Consider the following 21420-nt stretch of genomic DNA (forward strand, 5'->3'; position numbering starts at 1 on the left):
ATTTCACAATGGTTTTCATGGACTTACGTTAACAACCTGAATGTATTCCATCGGTCTTTTTACTTTTACTATTAAAAATCTTTGTACTATTATTTGGGTGAAAAATGCTAAATTTTGTATGTACAACTTCATTCATTCATGGTCCTTTTAAGTGATGTACAGCTGCTATTTATATGAATCTGTCAGGATCATGTAACAAAGTGGTATTCAAGACCCCTTAGTAGTTTCAAAAGACATCATAGGGATTGAGGCCCAGATTTATACATATTTTGCTCTGGGGTTGCGTCACTTTTGACATAACCCTGACGCAAAATCTTTTTTGTATTTACAAAGCAAGCAAATGTCAATTTGCGTGGCTTTGTAAGAAAAAGTAGCTCAACGCAGCACATTGTGCTGCCTTGCTTTACTTTGCAAGCCAATATGTATAAAGCGATGAAGACATGGGATTTGCGTCAAAATGGTGAGCCTGCCAGAGAATGGTGTACCAAGGGAAAATATGTTTATTTCTCCTCTTTATTTCCTCTTTGCATGTGTTCTCATGTACGTTTCATTCTGCAGCACACATTCACAGAGGAAAAAGCCTCAAGGCACAGTTTTTTATGCAGCAAGACACACCAGTTATCCTGACCATAATGCAGACACCCTTGTACTATGGCTCAAAATTGCCTGCATTGGTGCTTAGCATCACAAAGAGCGCCAGCGCATGCAGAGCAGAATAAGCAATTTCTTTCAAGATATAGCTCTGTTCTGCTCTCTTCCTTTCATAAAACGCAGCACATTTACTTCCTGCTGTGCGTTGCATGAATTCTTTGGAAATATGGCCCTCAGTTGTTTTGCATTTCTAGGTGATAGATTTGACTGATACAGTCATTTGTCCAGTAGCTGAATTTCTCACATGCATTCAAGCAGCTTTGTCTTTCAGGAAGGAAGGGTGGGCGAGAGTTTTCTAGGGGTGTTTTCACAGACTTTATCAACAGGATGGGCTGCTCAGAAACCGCTTTCATTCAAGCCGCAGATGACACGTAGCCATACTGTACTGATTTCATTTAGGGATTCGTTTATGTATGGCGATAATAAAAATACCTTCGTAAGCGGGCTGAGGTAACTTCAGGTTGTGGCCAATTCAAAACAGTCAAAGAAAATATGCTGTCATGGGTATGGTAAATACTATTAGCACTAGCTGCTGATAAACTGCAGTTGCAAAAAATAAGTCATATACAAAGTGCCTACATTGCTTATTTTTCCTGGTTCATTTCAATACTTAGCCCAGCATTTCATTAGCATGGCATTATTGGGATAGGTTAGGAGACAGAGCAGACTTTAAGGGAGTTCTTAAAATGTCACTGCTTTCCAATTATCAGAGAGGCATTAACATAAAAAAGAGATGGTTAACAAAAGAAATAAACTATACATAAAACGTGATGAAACCGATCAAGAGGGTTAATAATGAAACAAGTGTGTAAAATAGTGAGGGTTTTCAAAGCTGCTATTATCTGTCCCTAAGAGTCAATGGTGAAACCTACAGGCAGTGTTTGAACGCATAGGTCCAGATTTACAAACGTTTTAGGACGGGATTGCGTTCTTTTTTTAACACAGGTCCAACGCAGAATCTGTTTGTGGATTTACAACCCAACGCATATTGGTATTTGGGTTGGTTTGGTTTGTAAAAAAAAAAAAGAAATGCAAGCCTGTGTGAAGTCCAGCTTTGCATTACTCTGCCTCAAGGAGGCGTTTGTCATCCGCTGCAACCATCCATCGTTTGTGACACAAAACCCTAACCTCTAAAAAAAAGTAGACTAGGTTTTGCATAGAAAAAATAACAGCCTTTAGAAATAGACGCTATCATAGATAAATGCCTTTAATTGTCCTTTCTTTTCCAACTTTGCATGTGTGCTGCGCTGCACTGCACTGCACAGCATGTATACAAAGTAGGAAGAGTTTCAAAGTCAGTCTAAGCGTATTATTTTCAGGAGCTACCTGTTCAGGTAAGAACAGTGGAGAGGAGGCGACAGACGACGACGAAGTAAAATAAAAAAAGAAAACCACTTACCATGCGATGCCGCATTGACCATCCCACCGTTCTAATCTGCACAGGCCGCTCCTGAAAATAATATGCTTAGACTAACTTTGAAACTTTACCTAATTTGTTGTTCTTGTCATATACATACTGGTGATTGGGGTATACATGATTGGCTGATTCGAGTTAACTGTAAGTCCCTTGTTTAGGGGTAAACATATACCCAGGTCATGTACTTCGAATGCTCCTCTGTGGGCCTGCAGCACTGGTTGTGCCATCCACAGAGGTAGCTCATCAATCGCGCCACAGGTTTGCCCTGGTGGGGCCTGCTTGTGCAGGTTACCGTTCCTCGGCTTGGCAGTTAAAAAGCTACGTGCCAAGGTTCTGCATGTCTCTTGCTATATCTGAATTCTCCCAAGGGACAGGGTTCAATGTTGGGAAAAGGTAGGGCATGTGCGTGTTTGCATTACATGCAAGGGCCGTGAATGCCACTGGATGGTGTATTTGGTACGACGGGCCTGCTTCTCACATTGGATTAGCATGGAGGAAGGCAGGGAAAGCAGTATTCCTAAATGCAGGATAGTAGCAGTATAGTGTTTGATAAAGATGAGTTCGTAATGGTGAATCCTCTCCAGTAGTGTGAGTGGATTCAACATTATTAAGGTGGAAATGTCACTTTAGGAAAATGGGCATTTCGATGCTCATGGCTTTGCGGGCCTGTCGGCCTATCTCCAATTCACATCTGGGTATTGGGGGGACAGCTACATCCGTGCATTCCTGATAGAAGACCATAAACTAGAGGCTCAAGGGAAACTGCAGACCTCTGACTCTGAGGGACCTTTCAGGGACGGTTATGTGTGGGTTAATTGGGACCTCCATTCGAAAGAGCAGGGTCTAGGCCTCACTAAAGATAGTGATCAAACCTCCTGGGGTTGGATGGCACACAGGAAAAATTAAGAGCGGGGCTGTGCATTTCAAAAGCGGCCTTTTGAACTGATGGCATCTTCAAAGGCCATTGTCGGTATAACTACTGGGGCTCTGGCCTCGGAAGTTAGAGACACTTTTGGATTTAGAACCATACTATACTGGTTCAATGCTGGGACATCGACAAGAGGAATCATTAGGGCAGGAGGGACTGCAACTGTATTATCCACAGACTTGAGGTGGCCTGGAGCTTGTCGTGCTCCAGGAAGGTGGCAATCACTTGGTGAATTTTGTCTAGCAATTGGAGGCCTGCAGCTAAGTGGCAACTGTCGTGGTCCAAGTCCGGTTGGCTGGCCTTCTATCTACGAGATACCAGGGACACAAAGGATCTCCCCATTTCCACAGGATGGTAAGGACCGTGCAGGGTGTGGTGAAAATAGGTGGAAGTGATCATCGGTTGGGATGGACACCATCATCACACTATGAAGAGGAGTGTGCTCGTAAAGCTCAACAGCCCACCTGAGGTGCCGGGACGTGAGAAGTTCAAGGAGTTCGGGGGAAGCTTGCAGAGTCTGAGGGACCCATGCTTGCAACCAGGTGATCTGTGCTAGCTTGAGCTCAGGAGCGTGTGGCGTCCAAGGAATGTTGGGGGACCTGAGCTGGGAGCTGAGACTGTCTTCGACCTCCAAATCGGAAGGATAACAGTGCCAGACATCGCGGACTCCATCCGAGGTTGCTGGCTCCCTCTCCCAGGACTCATGCTACAAGGTACTTTGTTGTGGAGAACATTGTGACAGGACCCGAGGGGTTTCGTTGTGCTTTGTGGGCACCTACGGCTGGCTGTCAGGAGCTATGGCAGTTTGCGCCTCCGCTTGAGCGGAAACATTTATCAATACTTGGAAGCACGCCAGCTTCCTGGGTCACAACCTTTTGTCTTCGGGGGATAGCGATCCTGCACTCATGCAGGTGCCGCTGGGCACATGGAAGTCTAATCCTGATGGACGAAACTAAATAACTGTTTCTTTCCATTTCAGGTGCTTCCGACAATCTCATCAATGGGGCGCCAGCAGGGGCAACGTGTAGAGTTGGCTGATGTAACTGAGTGACTTAGGGTCTGGGACACGAAGCGTAGTCAAAAACCTGTAATTGCTTAACCATTGCAACTGCAGGGGGTATATAATATATGGAAATGCTGTGTTGGATGAATACCTCTGATTAGGGCATTTATGTTCATGCCGTTCTGCAGCTAATGGAAAAGTTTGACAATTGCATATAACTGTAAAGTGTATATACGTGTATCTCGTTTTGATTTCAATGTGTGTGTGTAATACAAAGACCAGTGTTTTATACATACAGTGTGGAGTCTTTTGTGGTGTATGCAGTGTGTTGCTAGGGTGGTGTGGTGCCAATACATTACACTTGGGCTCTGAGGATAAGCCTGACGGCTGGGTGACAAGCAACCCAAGGGTGAACACAGGTGATCGGACTTCAGTATTGTTAGAAATGGGGGTCTCTAGTTGGCAATGGTTTGCACCTTTGTCCAAGTAGGGACCCTTGCTTCTAGTCAGGGTAAGGGAGTTATGCCCTTAGACAACCCCTGCTCACCCCCTTGTTAGCTTGGCACGAGCAGACAGGCTTATCTCAGAGGCAGTTTGTAAAGCATTTGTGCGAATATAGAGTAATACAGTGAAAACACTACAAATGGACACCACACCAGTTTAGAAAAATAAGTAATCATCTAAACCAAACAAGACCAAAATGACAAAAATCCGCAATACATATACCAAGATATCCTCAAAAATAGGTTATTCACACAAATAAAGCTTGTAGCAGCAAATAACTCTACCTGGTGCTACTATGACGTTGTGACTTATGAAAATCCCAAAGTATGGCACTGACTGCGAGGTGCGCGGCGTCGGGCGCGGAGTCACACAGACCCCCACAGAACAGTACATTGGCAAACGATGAAAGCAAAGAAAGTGCATGGTGTCGGGGAGTCGATGCTTTGTTGGCGCCGGGCGACATCGGTTCGTTACAACCAGAGGGGAGGGGACGCGTTGGTTCCTTACAACCCCAGGGGACGTGAGGCCTCAGTTCCTATGAAGCATGGGAGGTGAGGTGTCGGTTCCTTACTGTTGTTGGGGATGTGAGGCATCGGTTCCTTACTGTTGTCAGGGAGGTGACGTCGCGTTGGCAGCGAGGCAGCGGTTCCTTACGATGGTGCAGTCTCAATGGATTCAGAAAGTCACCCACCTCAGTATCGGCTGTACAATGATAAAGCACCAGTGTCGGGGAGGTCAGGGCTGTGGTGCGAGTTGGGGCGGTGCGTCGTGAGCGTCACGAGCGGTGCCCTCTGCTCTGGTGCAGGCAGCGGCCTCGGTCACAGTTTCGGAGTCGATACGGTGTGGCATCAGCAGGAATCGGACTGCGGTGCAAGTTGGGGCGGTGCATCGTGCACTTCACAAGCAGTGCCCACGGCTTCGTTGCAGGTTGCAGCGTCGCTCGACAGCATCAGTGTTGCAATTTCCCCCTGTGACAGCTGAAACAGTAGTTCCAGATGCAGGAGGACAGAGGAAATTAAGTATTTGTGTCCCTGAGACTTCAGGACAGGAGGCATGCGCTACACCAAGCCCTTGGAGATTTTCAAGCAGGACACACAGCACACAGCAAAGTCTTGATCCTCTCCTTGGCAGAAACAGCCACTGCAGGACAACTCCAGACAGCACACAGCAAATGGGCAGTACTTCTCCTTCAGTTTTCCCAGCTCTTTTCCTTAGTAGAGGTTCCTCTTGAGTTAAGAAGGTTTTAAAAGTTCTGGGGTCTGAGCCCCAATATTTATACCTCATCTTCTCTTTGTTCTCTTGCAGCAGAAAGGCTTTGTGCTAAGTCCAAACCAGTTCTGTCCTCTCTGGTCCAGCTTCCTGGCAGAAGGTGGGGGCAGACCAGGCCCATTCAGGTGCATGGAAATCTCCTCCCCCTACTCTAAATACTAAACTCCATCTTTCTATCTGGTCCCAATGCCAAGTTATACTTATAAGATGTTATAAACTCCTATTCTATCCTATGGGACAGATAGCCTTTCAATAGTGAAAAGTGAAATTCACTTCATTTCACTAACAGTACATTTCACACACATCAGTACATTCCTACCTTTCACATACACTGCACCCTGCCCACATGGGTAGTTTGGGCCTACCATAGGGGTGCCTTGCATGTAAGAAAAGGGAAGGTTATGGTCTGGCAAGTGGGTGCACTTCCCAGGTTGACATGGCAGTAGAGACTGTACGCAGACACTGCAGTTGCAGGCCTGATACCCCTTTTGAAAGGCTGCTTGTGTGGGTGGCACAATCAGTGCTTCAGGCCCACTAGCATAATTTGACTTATAGGCCCGGGGCACACACAGTGCATTGTACCAGGGACATAGTAGTAAGTAAAACAAGCCAATTATGGAAACACCAATCCATAATAACAATTTTCACAGAGAGAATAACCACTTAAGCACTGGTAAAGTGCCCAGAGTCCTAAAACCAACAAAAACTGGGTTAACAACAGGAGGCCAAAAAGCAAAAGTCTGGGGATAAACCCGCTGGAAAAGCCAAGTCAAACATGAATCATACTCATCCTATCTAGGGTGGTGGATTCAGACTGGCCTGAGACATCACAGCCAGATGGAAATTGCTGGGTCTAACAGTGCTGCGTGTGAGAATTGTGTGAAAAACTTGCAGCCACTTGCTACAAACTCTGTGAAGACAAGGTTAAAGCAGAGGGGATTGCACCTGTGGGAGGGTTGCCTCATATATAAGCTAGACACTTTAGAATGTGAGGGACTCAAGGAATTAAGTTCAATATTGTACTGTGATAGATTTGAACTGTTGTGTATAATAAAGTAATAAAGTCTTGTTTTTCCATAATACTCAGTATTTGGCTAGATCTGATTATTGGGGTTGCTGGAGGGTGGGTTCAGTTGTTGTATAAGCTTTATTTCGACAGCTCCCATCATAAAAGCTATAAAAACACAATTTTAGATAATAAAAAAATATATCAAATTAGGCAGTTCATACAAAAGCATGTTACAACAAGTATGTAAAACCAGTCCATTCTAATACCCTGCTAAAATCAGGGTACATTGTGGTAATCAACAAGGCAATAGCAGAGCTATCGATAATACAACATAGTGGAATTAAAAAAAAAAAACAGATTAGATTCTAAAAAAGTAGGTAAGGGCATTGGGATGCTTCCTATGATCATACAGTTTCAGTTAGGCCCAATTTGCAAACCCCCCTCAAGGAAATTATCAGGAGTCTATAAACAGTCAAGTGCACGTTCAAGGTGTATGAATAAGCAAACCCCCCTCAAGGAAACATCATCAGGAGACTAAAAAACAGTAAAGTGCAGGTGTATAAATAAGCCATGAGTTACCATCTTAAGAGACCTACATCAGCTACATGTGGGTCTCATGCTGCTGGGATCTGCCGCTTTGCTGTCTAGGACTTCCTTCTTATTAGCCATGCATGGCTTAAGAACTTGGCCACGCTGAAGGCAAAGAGCGGTCTTGGGTCTGATCTAAGATTATGCAGGGCAACGCGATGCTACCATGTGCCCAGTTGTCGGCAAATCGGTTTTAACCACTTCACCCTTGGTGTGGAATATGCCTGACATGCGAACAAAATGTGGGCAACACTTTCTACCGGAGCCTTGCAGCATGGACAGTCCTTCGGGGTTGGATTGCATGTATGCCAGTTAGCTGTAGTTTCACAGACAGGAAGTGTTCCAGACCAGAAATGGATATATAAGAGCCTGTCCCGTGGGACATGAATTATATCTAAAAAAAAAAGGCTCTAAATATCGTTCCTGCTTATGAAGGTCAAAGTCTGCAGTTAGTCTCCCCAAGTTTGATTTGCTAGATTCTTGTTGGTCCACCCATTCCCAGTAAAGTCGCTTAAGTTCTTCTTTCCTCGGTGGGTCCTGATTGTCTCAGTGAGCTCGGAGCCCTATGGCTGACATCATTTTCCTAGTGTTAGAAAGCTAACCCACTTTGCTACTCGTGTTTAGCCCGATGACCTCAGATAGGGCTTCCGCTAAAGGCAGAAGCTCTGGGGTTTGCCTAATGCGAGCCCAAAAAAGCAGCGGCCAAAGCCTTGCTACATCGCCAAAAGATTGTTTGCCCATATGGAGAATAAGGGGGTTGAGGGGAACATATTTGGGCTGCATCACTAGTTCCCTAAGGAATTTATGCTCTGATCTACAGAGGTCGTGGGTCCTCTCAAATCCCCACAGCTCGGCTCCATACAATGCTGTACTAACTGCCTTTGCTTCATAGACCTGAAGGGCTGGTGCTATCGGTCTACTGTGCGATGAGCGGTGTTCCTTCCCAAGGGATCCCACTACCCTTTTATGGCTCATCAACATTTTTGTGAGATGGTGTTTCCAAGACATGTTGTCTGCAAGGCGGATACCAAGATAATCAAAGGTGCTCACTCTTTCTAAGGGTATTCCACCAAGCAAAGGGCTCCCTCTATATGACTTGTGGGGATTGAAGGCCATAAATTTAGTTTTTGAGGTGTTAATTACCAGCCCTCTTGTTTTGCAGAAAAGTTGAAACCTGTTTAGAACATGCTGCCACCCCACTGGGTCTTTGACACCAACAGGGTGTCATCTGCGAACAAGAGGGTCGGAACCTTATCCCTCCCATGGGTTGGTGCATCTGCTGGATATTCTTGCAGGAAGCTAACCACTCCATTCATATAGAGGAAAAAAAGGGTGGGGGCCAGAACACAACCCTGTTGGACTCCTCTGCTGAAAGGCATATGGTCAGTCAGCTGTCCCTGCGTCCCCCACCTAATCTGCGCATAAGTATCTTCATGCAGCCTAACTATAAGGTCAAGAATAAGCATGGGGGTCCCCATATCTTTGAGCACCAACCATAGTTTACTCCAAGGAACTAGGTCAAAGGCAGTTTTTAAGTCAATAAATGCTAGGTATAAACTGCCTTTGCCAATCACCACCTCTTTCCAGTAGATGAGTTGGAGCCGGAATGCCTGATCGATAATCCCCGTCCTGGCCCTACAGCCGGCCTGGAACTGCGCTAGAAAAGCATTATTGTCTGCCCACAGCTAGATCCTCTGCAGCAAAACTCTACTGAAGACCTTCTGGAGGGCATCGATCAGGCGTATGGGCCTGTAATTTGAAGAGTCATCTTTGGCTCCCTTTTTATAAACTGGGACCACTTCTGCTCCTTTCCATGACCCGGAGACTGGGGCACCTTCAGCTATTGCATTTGCAAGGAGAATAATATAGCGGGCCCAATTAGGAATATCAGATAAAAACAGGTCACACAGTATACCCTCTGGTCCTGCTGCCTTAGACGGCACTATTCTACCTATTGCGGCCTCAATTTCACCTAGGGAAAAGAGCTCATCGTCCACATAGTGTCCAACGAGCTCAGTCGACTCCTCCAGGGGCAAGAGAGCTTCCGAAGATGATCATACCATACTTTGGCAGGAATGTAATTAGGTGGTGGGGGCGATCCTGATTTTCTGCCCCAAGTGACTAGAGACCAAAATGGGTTGGCATAATTTGCTACGCTTGCGTCCCTAAGTTGCTGCAAACGAGATTCATCCCATGCTAACTTTGTCGAATGTAAGGTGGCCTTATAGCGCTTCCTGGCAATTCGGATCAGGGGACAGTTCTTGTCTTTGATTGCCGCAGCCAGGAGGGATCGCTCACGTTGGCAATCCTTGGTATACCATGAGTGAACTCCTCTTGGCAGCTTATTGGACTTACAATTCGACCTAGAGACTATAAAATGAGCATTAATTTGATCAAAGGTACGGGAGTGAACCGCGATTGCATCAGCCAATTCACTTTTGTTGGCAACCACGGACTGGTGTTCCAATGTACCTACTGCCAGGTCGTGCTGTATGGCTGAGATCTTATTTCCTTGCAATGCCACCTTCCACAATTTTAGGGATCTGTTGTTATTCAAGGGTAGAATTTCCCTGATGAGTATCGGAGATGGATAGCTCTTGGGATAATATGAAGCTTCCCACAAAGGGTTCATGCTTAAACAGAGAGGATTGTGGTCACTCACTGTGGTGTTGGTTACACTCATATCGACTAAGTCTCTACAGAGACTGACATCGAGGAGAATATAATCGATACGTGAGGAACAGCTGGCTCTGTTATATGAGTTGGCACCCTGTCTTTCCGAAAGAGTTCTGCCATTTACTGCCCTAGCCCGAACTCGGCATTTAGGGCATTAAGATCAAGTGCCGTCTGTGTCCATTTTTTAACTGGTGATAAGAGTAAGGGGGGACAGCCCATTTATCGTCATCAGCCTCGGTGCCTAGCAGGTCTTCTTTGTCGAGTGGTTCAAAGGTGCTGTTAAAATCACCCGCAACTATCACTCTGGAATGAGGTGAACATCTAGCTAAGCTTTCTCCCAGCAAAGTGATAGTGGGTGAAGTTCTCCCGCCTTTGGTCCCTCTCACATAGACATTAAACAAGTCAATGTGAGCTCCCCCCCTGGGTCCCCTAATAACTAGCACCAAAATATCTAGGCTTGGGTGAGGTGTGATCCGGCAACCCAGAGCAATGCTCACCCATATAAACAGCCCTCTGACGGTCGCCCTCTCCCTATTGTCATTGCAGGTGAGCAAAAACATATGAAACCTGACTTAAACAGGGGAACCAAACTCCAAGTCTCCTGAAAGATACAGATGTCATTACTCTCAATTAGGTTATTCCAATGAGGAAGTACCATTTTACTATTTAACCCAGCCACGTTTCATGAGATCACCCTAAGTTCTCGGCGGGGGTCTGGGCTAGGATTACAACATTTGGGTTGTGTTGAGAATGGCCAGTCGGAGCTTGGGATTGAGCCTGGGAACAATGACTTGTGCGTTGGTCTACACCGACCATCCCGCTGCTATTAGTAGGGGTGTTACACATGCCTGATTCTGCTTAGATAGGGCACCTTCTGGCAGTCCACAGTTGCTGACCAGCTATCTACACAGGAAAGTAGAAGAGCACATGGCCCGGGATACTGATAATCATTCAGGAGTCAATCATTGGCTTCTAATCTAGAGCCGCTAACTGTGTTGGCCGGTGGTTGGGGTGGAAGCAACTTGCTATGTACGAAGGGTCTGAAATGCATGAACTGTATTGAGGACGTGTCGGGGGGTGCAGGTTCGTAATTCCAGGGCAAGGAGGTTTTCAGTTAAGTCTGGCCCTTTCAGGGTTAGTTCAATGCAGTCGAATGGCTGGACCGGAGAGAAACACCTCCGTGCCCGGATAATATCATCACGGATCACGGAACGGCAACCCCTGACATAGCGAAACCAGTGTATTGTTTTGCTAGTTAAAGAATCTTCCCCCTCAGGCCCTTTCCTTTTGTCGAGCTTCGGGACATTTATCATATAAATTTTCTGGGTGGCTAGCGAATGTTTGGTAGTTGGTTGGGGCCTGGCGTTGCATGGCGGTGGTAGGCCCTGGGGTGGAAAGATGTTTCTAGTCCCCGGGTGGCTAAAAGGACCATGCGTAGCCACTGGGTTGGGATAGTAACTGTGATGTTTAGCAACAGGTTCTTACGACACTTGGGTATAAGGGGCAATAATTTTGATTGGACTGGGTGTGCCCATTGTTCGCCTGGTATGGTTTGCATTGATTGCCCAGAGGTGGTGTAAACGTTTCTGACACAGTTGTAACATGCAATTTGGAGTTTGAAATTTTCCGCACTAACGACTCGACGAAAGTGATGAGACCCTCAATCATACATCGCTTATTCCCTATTTCTGCCCTAAGTGTGCTAATGAGTTGGTGTGTGTTCTGGGATTCTAAGTATGGTGCAGATGAGCGTCCTGCGCAGCAGGAGCTATCCTGATAATGTATGCGCCTCCGGGCACGCAGAGCAGCGGTGGGGTGCGGGAGAGCCTGGGAAACAGAGTCCCTGGCCTGGCTCACAACCCCGATATGGCAGCAGGTATGGCAGCAGATAGAAGAGCGAGTTGTGTGTTTACACCTACACTGCCACTTTAACCGCCCCCCCCCGCCCTTCAAAAGCCTCGGATTGCTGACCTGCACTACCACTGAGAGTCAAGTGCTTAAGGGTAGTACTTAGCCCAGGTGTGCAGCGCTCATAGTAGGCTGGGCCCCAGAACAACAAGAGTAAAGGGCCCCAACCACCGTGGTGGGGTCAAGTAACCCCTGCCCGCTCTGTGGTCTTCAGAAAGTGGTTCTGGCACTACTTCAACAAGATTTACTGTGTTTATTTGTTGCTACCAGCAAAAGCATGTTTTCTTGTTCCGTGATACAGTATATCAGATTGTTTTGAATCAGTGTATGCAATCAAAGTATAGTATCTGCTTATTGCACATACATTGCTTTTCCAGCCATTTTAAATAAAGGCCTGAAAGTTTTATTTAGAATCCAACAAAATGAGATTACACATCTGGTCATCGGGTAACTGGTCATTATTCCTACTCTGATAGATGGTTACTATCCCAAAACCACCAACAATTATTTCCAATTTTTCACAGCTGCTAAAAATTGCCTGGAAACATTCATATAAAGATGTGGATATTACTGACCTTAGCCAGTGCTCTTGTAGTTTCATTTCCTGGATGCAGCTACTCTGGGTCTGATTTTACTGGATGGACAATACTGCCAATAAAATCACAGAAGATCAGGCTACAAATCAGCCTCGCCTAGCTACACTCCCTTCCAAGGGATGGAGGGAGCACAAACCACTCTCCCTGTCAGTTCAACCTAATCCTGCCCCATGACATCCTCCCCACCCCTGCCTCTAGCCCCGCCCCACAGAGGTGCCCTTGCTTCCATTTATCATCTACTTAAAGCAGGTGACAGATGGTTGCAGATTTGTCTCCAATATGGAGGCTCTGCAGGGGCAGCAATTTGACCTGAACTATGTGGGGTAACACTTACAGCAAGCTGAGAGGGTCAAGCATTTCAACCAACAAATTGGGAGAGAAGTATCTTTATAGCCAATACGAGGGAAGAAATTACAAATGTGCAGTTTAACCATAGTGTACAAACCTGATCTGATTATGATTGAGAGATGGGAGTCCGCGATCAGCCTTAGATTCCTCACTTGGGCTGAGTTGTTTGGTGGTGGGCTTAGGTGCTGAGGCCATATTGTTGATGGGTGCTATTTGATCCATTTGCCACTTGGGAATATTTGGAGTTGTGACATGTTTATTTTGCTGTGAATTGATATCATCTATTTTTTTTAAAATATATTATTTTATGTTTTTCTGTAAACATACAATTGACAATAAACGGATTATGATCTTATAGTGCTCGCACACAGTTGGACAGTTTCACACGAAGCCGGACAGTGCAAGAAAGAGCCACATCGTGCCCATCCCTGAATTGGTAGCAGCCTCCCTTTCCGACTCTCCTATCTCCATATAGGCTAGGTAAGTCTGATAGGGTCCCCAATTATTTCTAGGGCGACTCTGGAGTGGGAGCAGGTCGCTATATGTGTTGGACTGTGTATTCCAGTATGCCATGTCAGCGTGCCAATCTTTCATGGTCAGAAGAGGGCCATGGCCCATCGCTTAGCCACATGACGTCTCGCAAGCAGTGACCAATGGCCACCAATCGCCTAACTTCCTTGTCATAGCCCAACATCACCAGCATAGGAGCGAACTCCGGTGCTTTGTCAGTGATGGCCTCCAGTTTGTGGAACACTGCTCGCCAGAACTCATATACCCCAGGGAAGAACCAAGCGAGATGCGCGAACCCTGCCTCCTCCTCTCCACATCGCTGGCAATCCGCACTGTCACGCAGCCCATATCTATAAAGTCGTTAAGGTGTGTAGTACATCCTATTGAAGTGCAGTAGCCTGAGCCTGCTGTTTAAGGAACTAATGAGCAACAATATTGCCATTGCTAATCCCTGATGACTATCCCCAACTCTCTCTGACATTCAAGCCTAGCTTTGGTCATTCCATGCCTGCATGCCTCCCGTGCAAGCGCATAAAGTCTCACCACCAAGCGGCTAGGGGTAGCGGTCTGTAGAAGAGAGTACAAGGCTGGCATTTCTGGGGCTTACAGTATATCGTCACCCAATAATTGCTGCAGTGTGTGTCTCTGTAACGCCCTGAACGTCTCAGGATCGTTTAACAGACACGATAATGAGAACGCAACCACTTGTGAAGGTTTAGTTATTTTAATGAAGGCAAAAATAATACAAGGAATAAACAAAGGTTATAGTCACTGGAATCCTCCAGGCTAAGTACGTTACCAGCCCACAGCACGGATGGTCCTAACCGTCCTCTGCATATACGCCGATCCCGGCGTATGCCAACAGAGGGCAGAAATGAAATGGCCGACAATGCCAATCGGTAGGCTGTGAGGGGCACGAAGAGTGTTGGGGAGAATCGAGGAGTCAGGGAAACACCCAGCCGGGGTCTCTACCTGAAGGGAGCAGCCGCTCAACCTCTTCCTCAGGCTGCACCGGGACGCGGAGTCACCTCCTGGTGATGCGTCACCGATACCCCAATCACAAGCAAAGAAGACTGAAGCGAGAGCAGCCGCTCGATCGATCCCGTGGACTTCCAAGTCTGTAACGCGGCAAACACCTCCTGGTGTGCGTTACAGCTGGCAGTCCCTGTATCTCTGGTCGGGCTGGGAGTTACGACTCCAACCAGCAAAAGCGCCACTGCGCTTTGACTCAGCCGAGTCAAAAAGCGAAGCTCAATGGTTATCCGGTAGAGCTTCCGGGTCCTTCACAGGTGACGATGGGGCAAGACACGGCCCAGGGAGTAACGACTCGACCTACCTCCGTTCTTGCCTTACTGGAGCACCACTCCGGAACACTGCTCTTCACTAAGCAGGTACGTCGGTGTAAACACAATATCCGACAGCGTTGTACCTCCCTGTTCCTCCCTTTATAGGGCGTGTTTTCCTTGAGTTATGTAACAGCTCTCCTGTTTACATAAGGGCGTGTTTTCCTTGAGTTATGTAACAGCTCTCCTGTTTACATAAGGGCGTGTTTTCCTTGAGTTATGTAACAGCTCTCCTGTTTACATAACCTCTCAACCGCTAAGCATCCTGGGAGATGTAGTCCGTTTTCGCTGGTTACCGTTTTCCTCCCCTCGCATGACAGTCTCACTCTGTAGTAATGAAAGTTGGTAAGAAAAGTGGGTTTATTACCTCGCTCCCGAACCACCTCCTTTGTGCACATTGAACCATCCTGAAAGAAGTCCCCCATAGTACTAATACCAAGCTGCCCAAATGGAACTGCTGCTCTCCGCTCTTAACCCATTAGAAAGCATGAGCTCCAAACCAGGGATATGTAGGGTGAATACAGTAAGGATCCAGGCTGTCGCTCCAGGAGTCTGCGCCAGAAGTGTACTGTGGTGTTCGGCTAATGAAAAACACCATATCGCCGTGTTAGGTTTCTAAATAATGTTTGTGGTAATGTGTGCGGGTCCGCAGCATCCCGATCAAGCTGCAAGTATGGTAAGTCACGCAGGCCATGGATCCAATAATAAGCGAACATGCTGTTCACCGCTCTATAATAAGGCTGTTAAACTTGGGTAATAAGTCCTCTCATATCATACGGTAGGGGAAGAGTTTCCCAGAGTATCCTCAGCTGTTTTCCCGCCCAGGCCGATCTGATCATGAGGTTCCGAAGATTTTTAAACACTGCTCAAGGCAGCAACTTCAGGATATTTTGAAACAGAAATAGGAATCTGGGTAACACTAACATCTTTATTATGGGTATACGCCCAATGAGCGACACTGGCAGTCTAATCAAGTGGTCAACCGCTTCTGAGAGTTTCTGCACTGCCCTGCCGTATTTGTCAAGCATTACTACTGCCAGGTCTGTGTGCACCTGTATCCCTATATAGCTACTGAATCCGTCGCCCACTGTAGTAGGTATTCAAATGGTATTTGCATCAATGTAGGGGTGAGCGGAAATATTATGGGATTATACTAGTTCACTCGGAGGCCATAATATCCTCTGAACCGTACCACCTTGCATAGGACTGGGGCGAAATTACGTTCCGGATGACATACCTTGAGCAGTGTATTGTCTGCGTACGCCAAAATGATCAAGCGATAGCCTGGGAAGCGCAAGCCCTGGTGTCCATGGTATATCAATTATTATTTGTGTAATACCTGCATACTAGTATGAGCTTCAATTTAAAGAGGAAATTAGGTCCGGTAGACAGCCAGGATAGATGTCAAAGAGGAGGTAGAACTGTTAGGTCCATTCATTGTGAATTGACAGGAGATGGCCTGAATGGATAAGTGAGCTGATGATCAGTATGATAGAAAATATTGAGTCTGCTTTGGTTTGCTCCCTGCACTCTTATATTTTCAAGTCTTTGTAGAAGCTCGGAGTATGAACAATATCATAGGCAAGTGTGAGTTCAAGTATAAGTGTACTGGTTCTCCAATATAAATATTTGTCTTGAAGCAGATCTTTCAATCTGTTTATCTTTTTGCCTAAAACAGTCTGTTATTGCCCAAAATTTGGAAGGATTAATTGGTGCAGGGTCTGTTTCTTAAGGAGAGTTTATGTAATTTATTTAGAGTTCCTTTGGAAAGATACCTGCATTCAAGTAGTTGTTCGCAGTTCTGGCTGGATTTTTGGCGAGCAGTGGGAAGGCACGAAGAGAGCCTGAAACTGGTGGGGAGGAAGTAATTTGGATGTGCCTTGCAAACAGTAAGGGCCACTGGTGAGGAGGCCTTTTGCTTTGTTGCCAGTGGATCAGGATGTCCTATGGTACTACCACTTCATGTATTGTGGCTGACTGACCCTTTTTACTCTAAACTCTTCTAGGTGGGCTGTTGTTTGTGACCTTGAGGACCCTCAACAGCTCCCCCCATTCAGATCTTCTGTCCCATGTTAAGGGTTCTTTGCCTTTGTCAGCTCTCCAGCCTTCAGGTCAGCTTTCCAGGGCACAGGGCAGGTGCATTGCAGACATCAGGTCTCATGGTTTGTTACCTTTGCTGGCTCCAGTCAGCTTTCCTCGCAATCTCCTCCCATGTCATTCTTTGGAAGAAAAGAAAATGAAACATTCACACTGATCACCAATGACAGCCAAGTCTTCATGTGGCTTCTGACTCCCATCCCCCTTCTGTCAATCACCAAGCCGCATTTCCTTCATCTAGTAACTAAATTGTGCAACGTGAAACTAGGATACCTGAGATGAAATACAATTTAACGGCTTAACAAAATTGGGTGAACCTAACTAATTACATTATTTCACTACGCACCCTTTTCCTTTATCATCACATTTGAGAGTACTTTAGAAAAAAACTCAGTTTATGATGTGCATTGTACAAAAACCTTACATGTATATGTTTCAGTACACTTTAATGTTGCTCCATGTGTTATAAAAACCTAAGCAGGGTTCACATGACAACTTACTTGTAAATTGATTCACTTACAGTTTTGTCATCAGAGGAATGAATGTTTCTAGTTTTTTATTTAGAAACTATGGGGTAGATTCACTAAAAACTCACACAATGCAGCCAAAGTTGTTGCGCTGTGTTGCATGAGACGGAGAGAGCAGGATCGCACCATATCTACTAAGCTATGCTACTGTCCGTCTCTCTCTCTCTATTGCTGGCGCACAATCAGGATGCCGCCAAGCATCACACACACACATTTACTCTATAGTGCAAAAGTATTTTTATTCATGCCTAACCTAGCCTTTGTTCTGGACGGATACAAATTACTATGCCGAGACAAACTTTAAAACTTGCCTTGTCTTTGACGAATGTTGTACAGCGTGGCACATATGCAAAGTGGGAACAATTTGGACACATTAAAATATTTCTCCTTTTTACACCTGCTTCAAAAAGGTGGAGAAAAGTCTTCAGTACTATAGTTAGTAGATTGGGCTTTGTGTCAAAAAACACTTTGAACCACAAAACCTCCATGCACCATATAAACTTTGTGTTACATTCAGGCAACTTTGCAGCGCAAAATAGCTTTATGGTGCTGGAAAGTGCATTTTTTTAAACATTTGGTGCCGGTTTGCTTCATTTTTTTTTACACAAAACCGGCACAAAATATTAGCAAATCTGCCCCTAGGGTTTCTGATAAACACCATTTGATGCAGAAATTCGTTCTAGTGTTCAGAAGGGAGACGCTTCCACATTAAAGAAGTATGCTTTTTGAATTTTGAAAAGTCTTTAACACATTTTTACATGACTATTTACTCACCATGCAGAGAACTCGGTTTGCGTTATGGTCCTTAGAGGCAAGCCTGACCATCTGTTGTGCTCTGGCTCAGCACTCCCCATGTATTTGCTGCTTATCTAACTCTGTATTTTTCCAGAAATACAACAATTGTGCTGTCCGACTTTGTGCATGAGGTAAGGGGTCCGCCTGCAGTGACATACTGAGTGTGTGGTGGTGCGTCAGGATATGGGAGCGTGTTTTGTGCAGTACCTTTAGTTTGGGTAGCGGTGAAGGCTTGAAGGGGCGGGTGTGTTGTGTTCCTGTGGGTAAGGGTGGGAGCAAGGAGGGGGGGGGGGGCAGATCACGCCTGCAGGCAGCAGTGTCCTCCCTCGCAGACACTCTGCTCGCACTCCGCCGCCGCAGCACACGCTGGGCTGCTCCCGAGGAGGGCTTCAGGGGCTCCCGGGCTGGGTCTGGACGCAGCCCCGCTGCTGATGTCAAACCTCCAGCAGGAACCCGCCCTCATCCTGCTCTGGGCTCCGTGGGATCAGCGTGAAGCAGCCAGCCAGTCACTGGCAGCTTCCCTCCGCTCCAGCCACTGCTCGGAGGCAGCAGATGCGAGCAGCCCCCGCAACTGTCAGCCCCTAGCCGCGGGAGAACTTGCAAAGCCCGGCTGCTCACGCGGATGCCCCCGTGCCCTTGGCTGGGCTCTCTCTCTGCTCGTGTTTTACCTCCCCTTGGCCCCTCCGTGTATTGTGTTTTTGTGCCATGCCCCAGGTCTGAGCTCGCTGCTCAGCACCATGGTCCCCTGTACTGCGGGGCAGCCCCCTGCCCTACTGATGCTACTGTTTCTTCTACCCCCCTCTGGTTCTACTTCCACCGCACCCTCCTTGGACAGACCCGAACCAGCGAGCCAAAGGCTGAACAAACGGCGGGAAGCGCCCCTCTATCCCATCCCGCCCCCCTCCTATTCTCCCACAAACACGGGTGCATCGGGGCCGGGTGGGTCGTCAACTCGCAGCCTCGTTGGAACCTCACAGACCCTCTCACATCCGAGCCTGGGAAATGCCCGGGCAGACAGCGAGACGGCAGGAGCATCCTGGAGAGCCGGAGAGAGGATGCTTCACAGTCCGGGGGTGGCAGAGCCGGTGCCCCGGAGAGAGGAAGGGAAAACAGAGGGACCGACCTCTGAAGCAGTGAAGCGAAGAGACTACGCTCACCCCGGAGGGGTGGTAACTCAGTACACCCCGTCCGAAATAATGAGGACAACATTTGTGACTGCTTGGAATCCAGCGCCGGGGTCAGGTCACCACCTCTCGCAAATAATGGACCCATCCATGCAGGAGAGCAGGCAGGCCAACATTACAACAGGGACGAGGAAAGCACACCCTCACGTCTCAACAGAAGCAAAGAGGCGAGAGGTACAAAGTAACATTCTATCTGAGCCAGACAGACAGGATGCACAAACTCACACCCCATCTCAACCAGGAAGGCGAGAAGCACAAACTCACATCCCATTAGAAGCAGAGACGACCGAAGCACAAACTAACATCTCATCTCAATCAGTGAAGCTAGAAGCACAGCCACACATGCTAGCTGGACCAGGGATGGTTGAAGCACAAACTCACATCCCTTCTCAACCAAGGGGACGCGATGCACATATTCACATCCTGTCAGAACCAGAGATGGCAGAAGCGCACACGTATATTCCATATGAATCAGGTAGACAAGAAACATACACTCACATAGAATCAGGAAGACAAAAAGAACAGGCCAGCATCCCTTCAGAAGTTAAAAGAGCATATACTCAGGCTCATATCCCATCAGAACTAGAGAGAGCAGTACCTGAAACTCACATCCTATCAGAACCAATGAGTGCGGAAACTCGCATCCCACCAGGATCAGAGATGGCGAAGGTGCTGGTCTCTTCAGAATCAAGGCGATCTGAAGCTCTGACATCCTCGCAACCCTGGAGGCCAGAGGCTGGACAGACAGAAACACATATCCCCTCAGAACTGACTAAGGCAGAGCCCCAGACGCTACCAGAACCTGGCAGAGATGGTGGTGGATCTCGAGGCCGATTAATACATGCTAGGTCACCTCGTAACAAAATTGCTGGCTATGTCACTTTCCAAGAACAAGATGCTTCTTCAGTTCAGACCCAAGGCACTGAGACCCCGCCTGAACCGGGAAGAACACGATCCCCATCAGAATGGAAAGGAGTTAGAGCTCTGAACCAATCTGAGAGGATGGTGATAGTGACAAGGGCATCAGGTGCCACCAGAAGCTCTCTGGGTTTAGATGTACTGGGACACGGAACAGCAAGGCCTGCAGAGACTTTGTCAGAAGAGCCAAGAGACCCAGACCTATCAGCACCACCAGACACAAGAGGTGAAGTCTCCTCAGAACCAGATTTGAGGACACTTGTAATCCTGCTGGAGCCAAGGGGTGCAAGAACCAGGACACCCCCACAGCTGGATGGAACCAATAACGGGACCACTTCCAGAGCATTGGAGGCCAAACCTCACTCCCCACCGGAACCTGGTGGGGCAGCAACCCAGACCCCCAGCGGTTCAGAGTCTGGACAGACAGCCGCTGAGGTAGACAGGAGGTCAGCACGGACAAGCGCTCAGGCATCCAGAGGTCCTAGGCCATCTTGGATGAGAGACCCTTTTCCAAGTGACTCAGAACCAGATAGGACAGAGGGCCACATTTCATCGAATGCTTGGACTAGTCCTCTTGGAGCCTTGGATCGAGACTGGAGCGGAGGTCTGGAGCGGAAGCAAGTTGATCCAGTTAGCATGTCCGAGCCAGGTGAGCCCAGTCTGTGGCTGCAGTTATAGGACTGTGTTCAACTCCCATTGTAGTGTGTCAGTGGGTGTCGGGAACTGTGTCTCCTTCTCTCTTAAAAGAGTATTTGGAGTTGTATGGATGTTTAGCGCCTCCTCTTTATTTCACTGTTCTCTTTTGTAAATTATCTGGTACAGATAATCACGCGGTCCTTCATTTTTGGCTACCCCACAGATACAGTGCTGCAGTGGTGTAAGAAGCTGCCTCTAAATTGGTGAATCCCACTATTCACTGCAATAACACATTAACCGCCCCTATAGAGAGAATATTCAATGGTGTGACTTAGCAATTATGAGAATCTAAGGTTCCTTCTAAATGAATGAACGCCCAGTGAAGGAGTGAAGGGCTCCTTTTCAATTGGTGAAACTCACTAGTGTTAGGAATGTTGCTCTCCTTCCACATTGACGTAACTAACTAATGATGGAAGGCTGGACTTCTTTTCCATTGTTTTAATTCACTAACAG

The 21420-nt window shown here is 47.1% G+C and overlaps 1 protein-coding gene across 2 annotated transcripts in view; it reads left to right on the forward strand.

Moving 5' to 3' along the window:
- Positions 1-18517: 18517 nt before the first annotated feature.
- HEG1 (heart development protein with EGF like domains 1) overlaps positions 18518-21420 on the forward strand; it is a 178684-nt gene continuing 175781 nt past the window's right edge. For both annotated transcript variants that reach the window (XM_085647511.1, XM_085647512.1), the window contains exon 1: positions 18518-20920. In XM_085647511.1, the coding sequence (XP_085503637.1) occupies positions 18601-20920 (2320 nt within the window). In that variant the 5' untranslated portion in view covers positions 18518-18600. The remainder of the gene's footprint in view (positions 20921-21420) is intronic.

This window comes from Triturus cristatus, chromosome 3_2 (genome assembly GCF_964204655.1).
Source record: "Triturus cristatus chromosome 3_2, aTriCri1.1, whole genome shotgun sequence".
In the NCBI taxonomy this organism is placed as follows: Eukaryota; Metazoa; Chordata; class Amphibia; order Caudata; family Salamandridae; genus Triturus; species Triturus cristatus.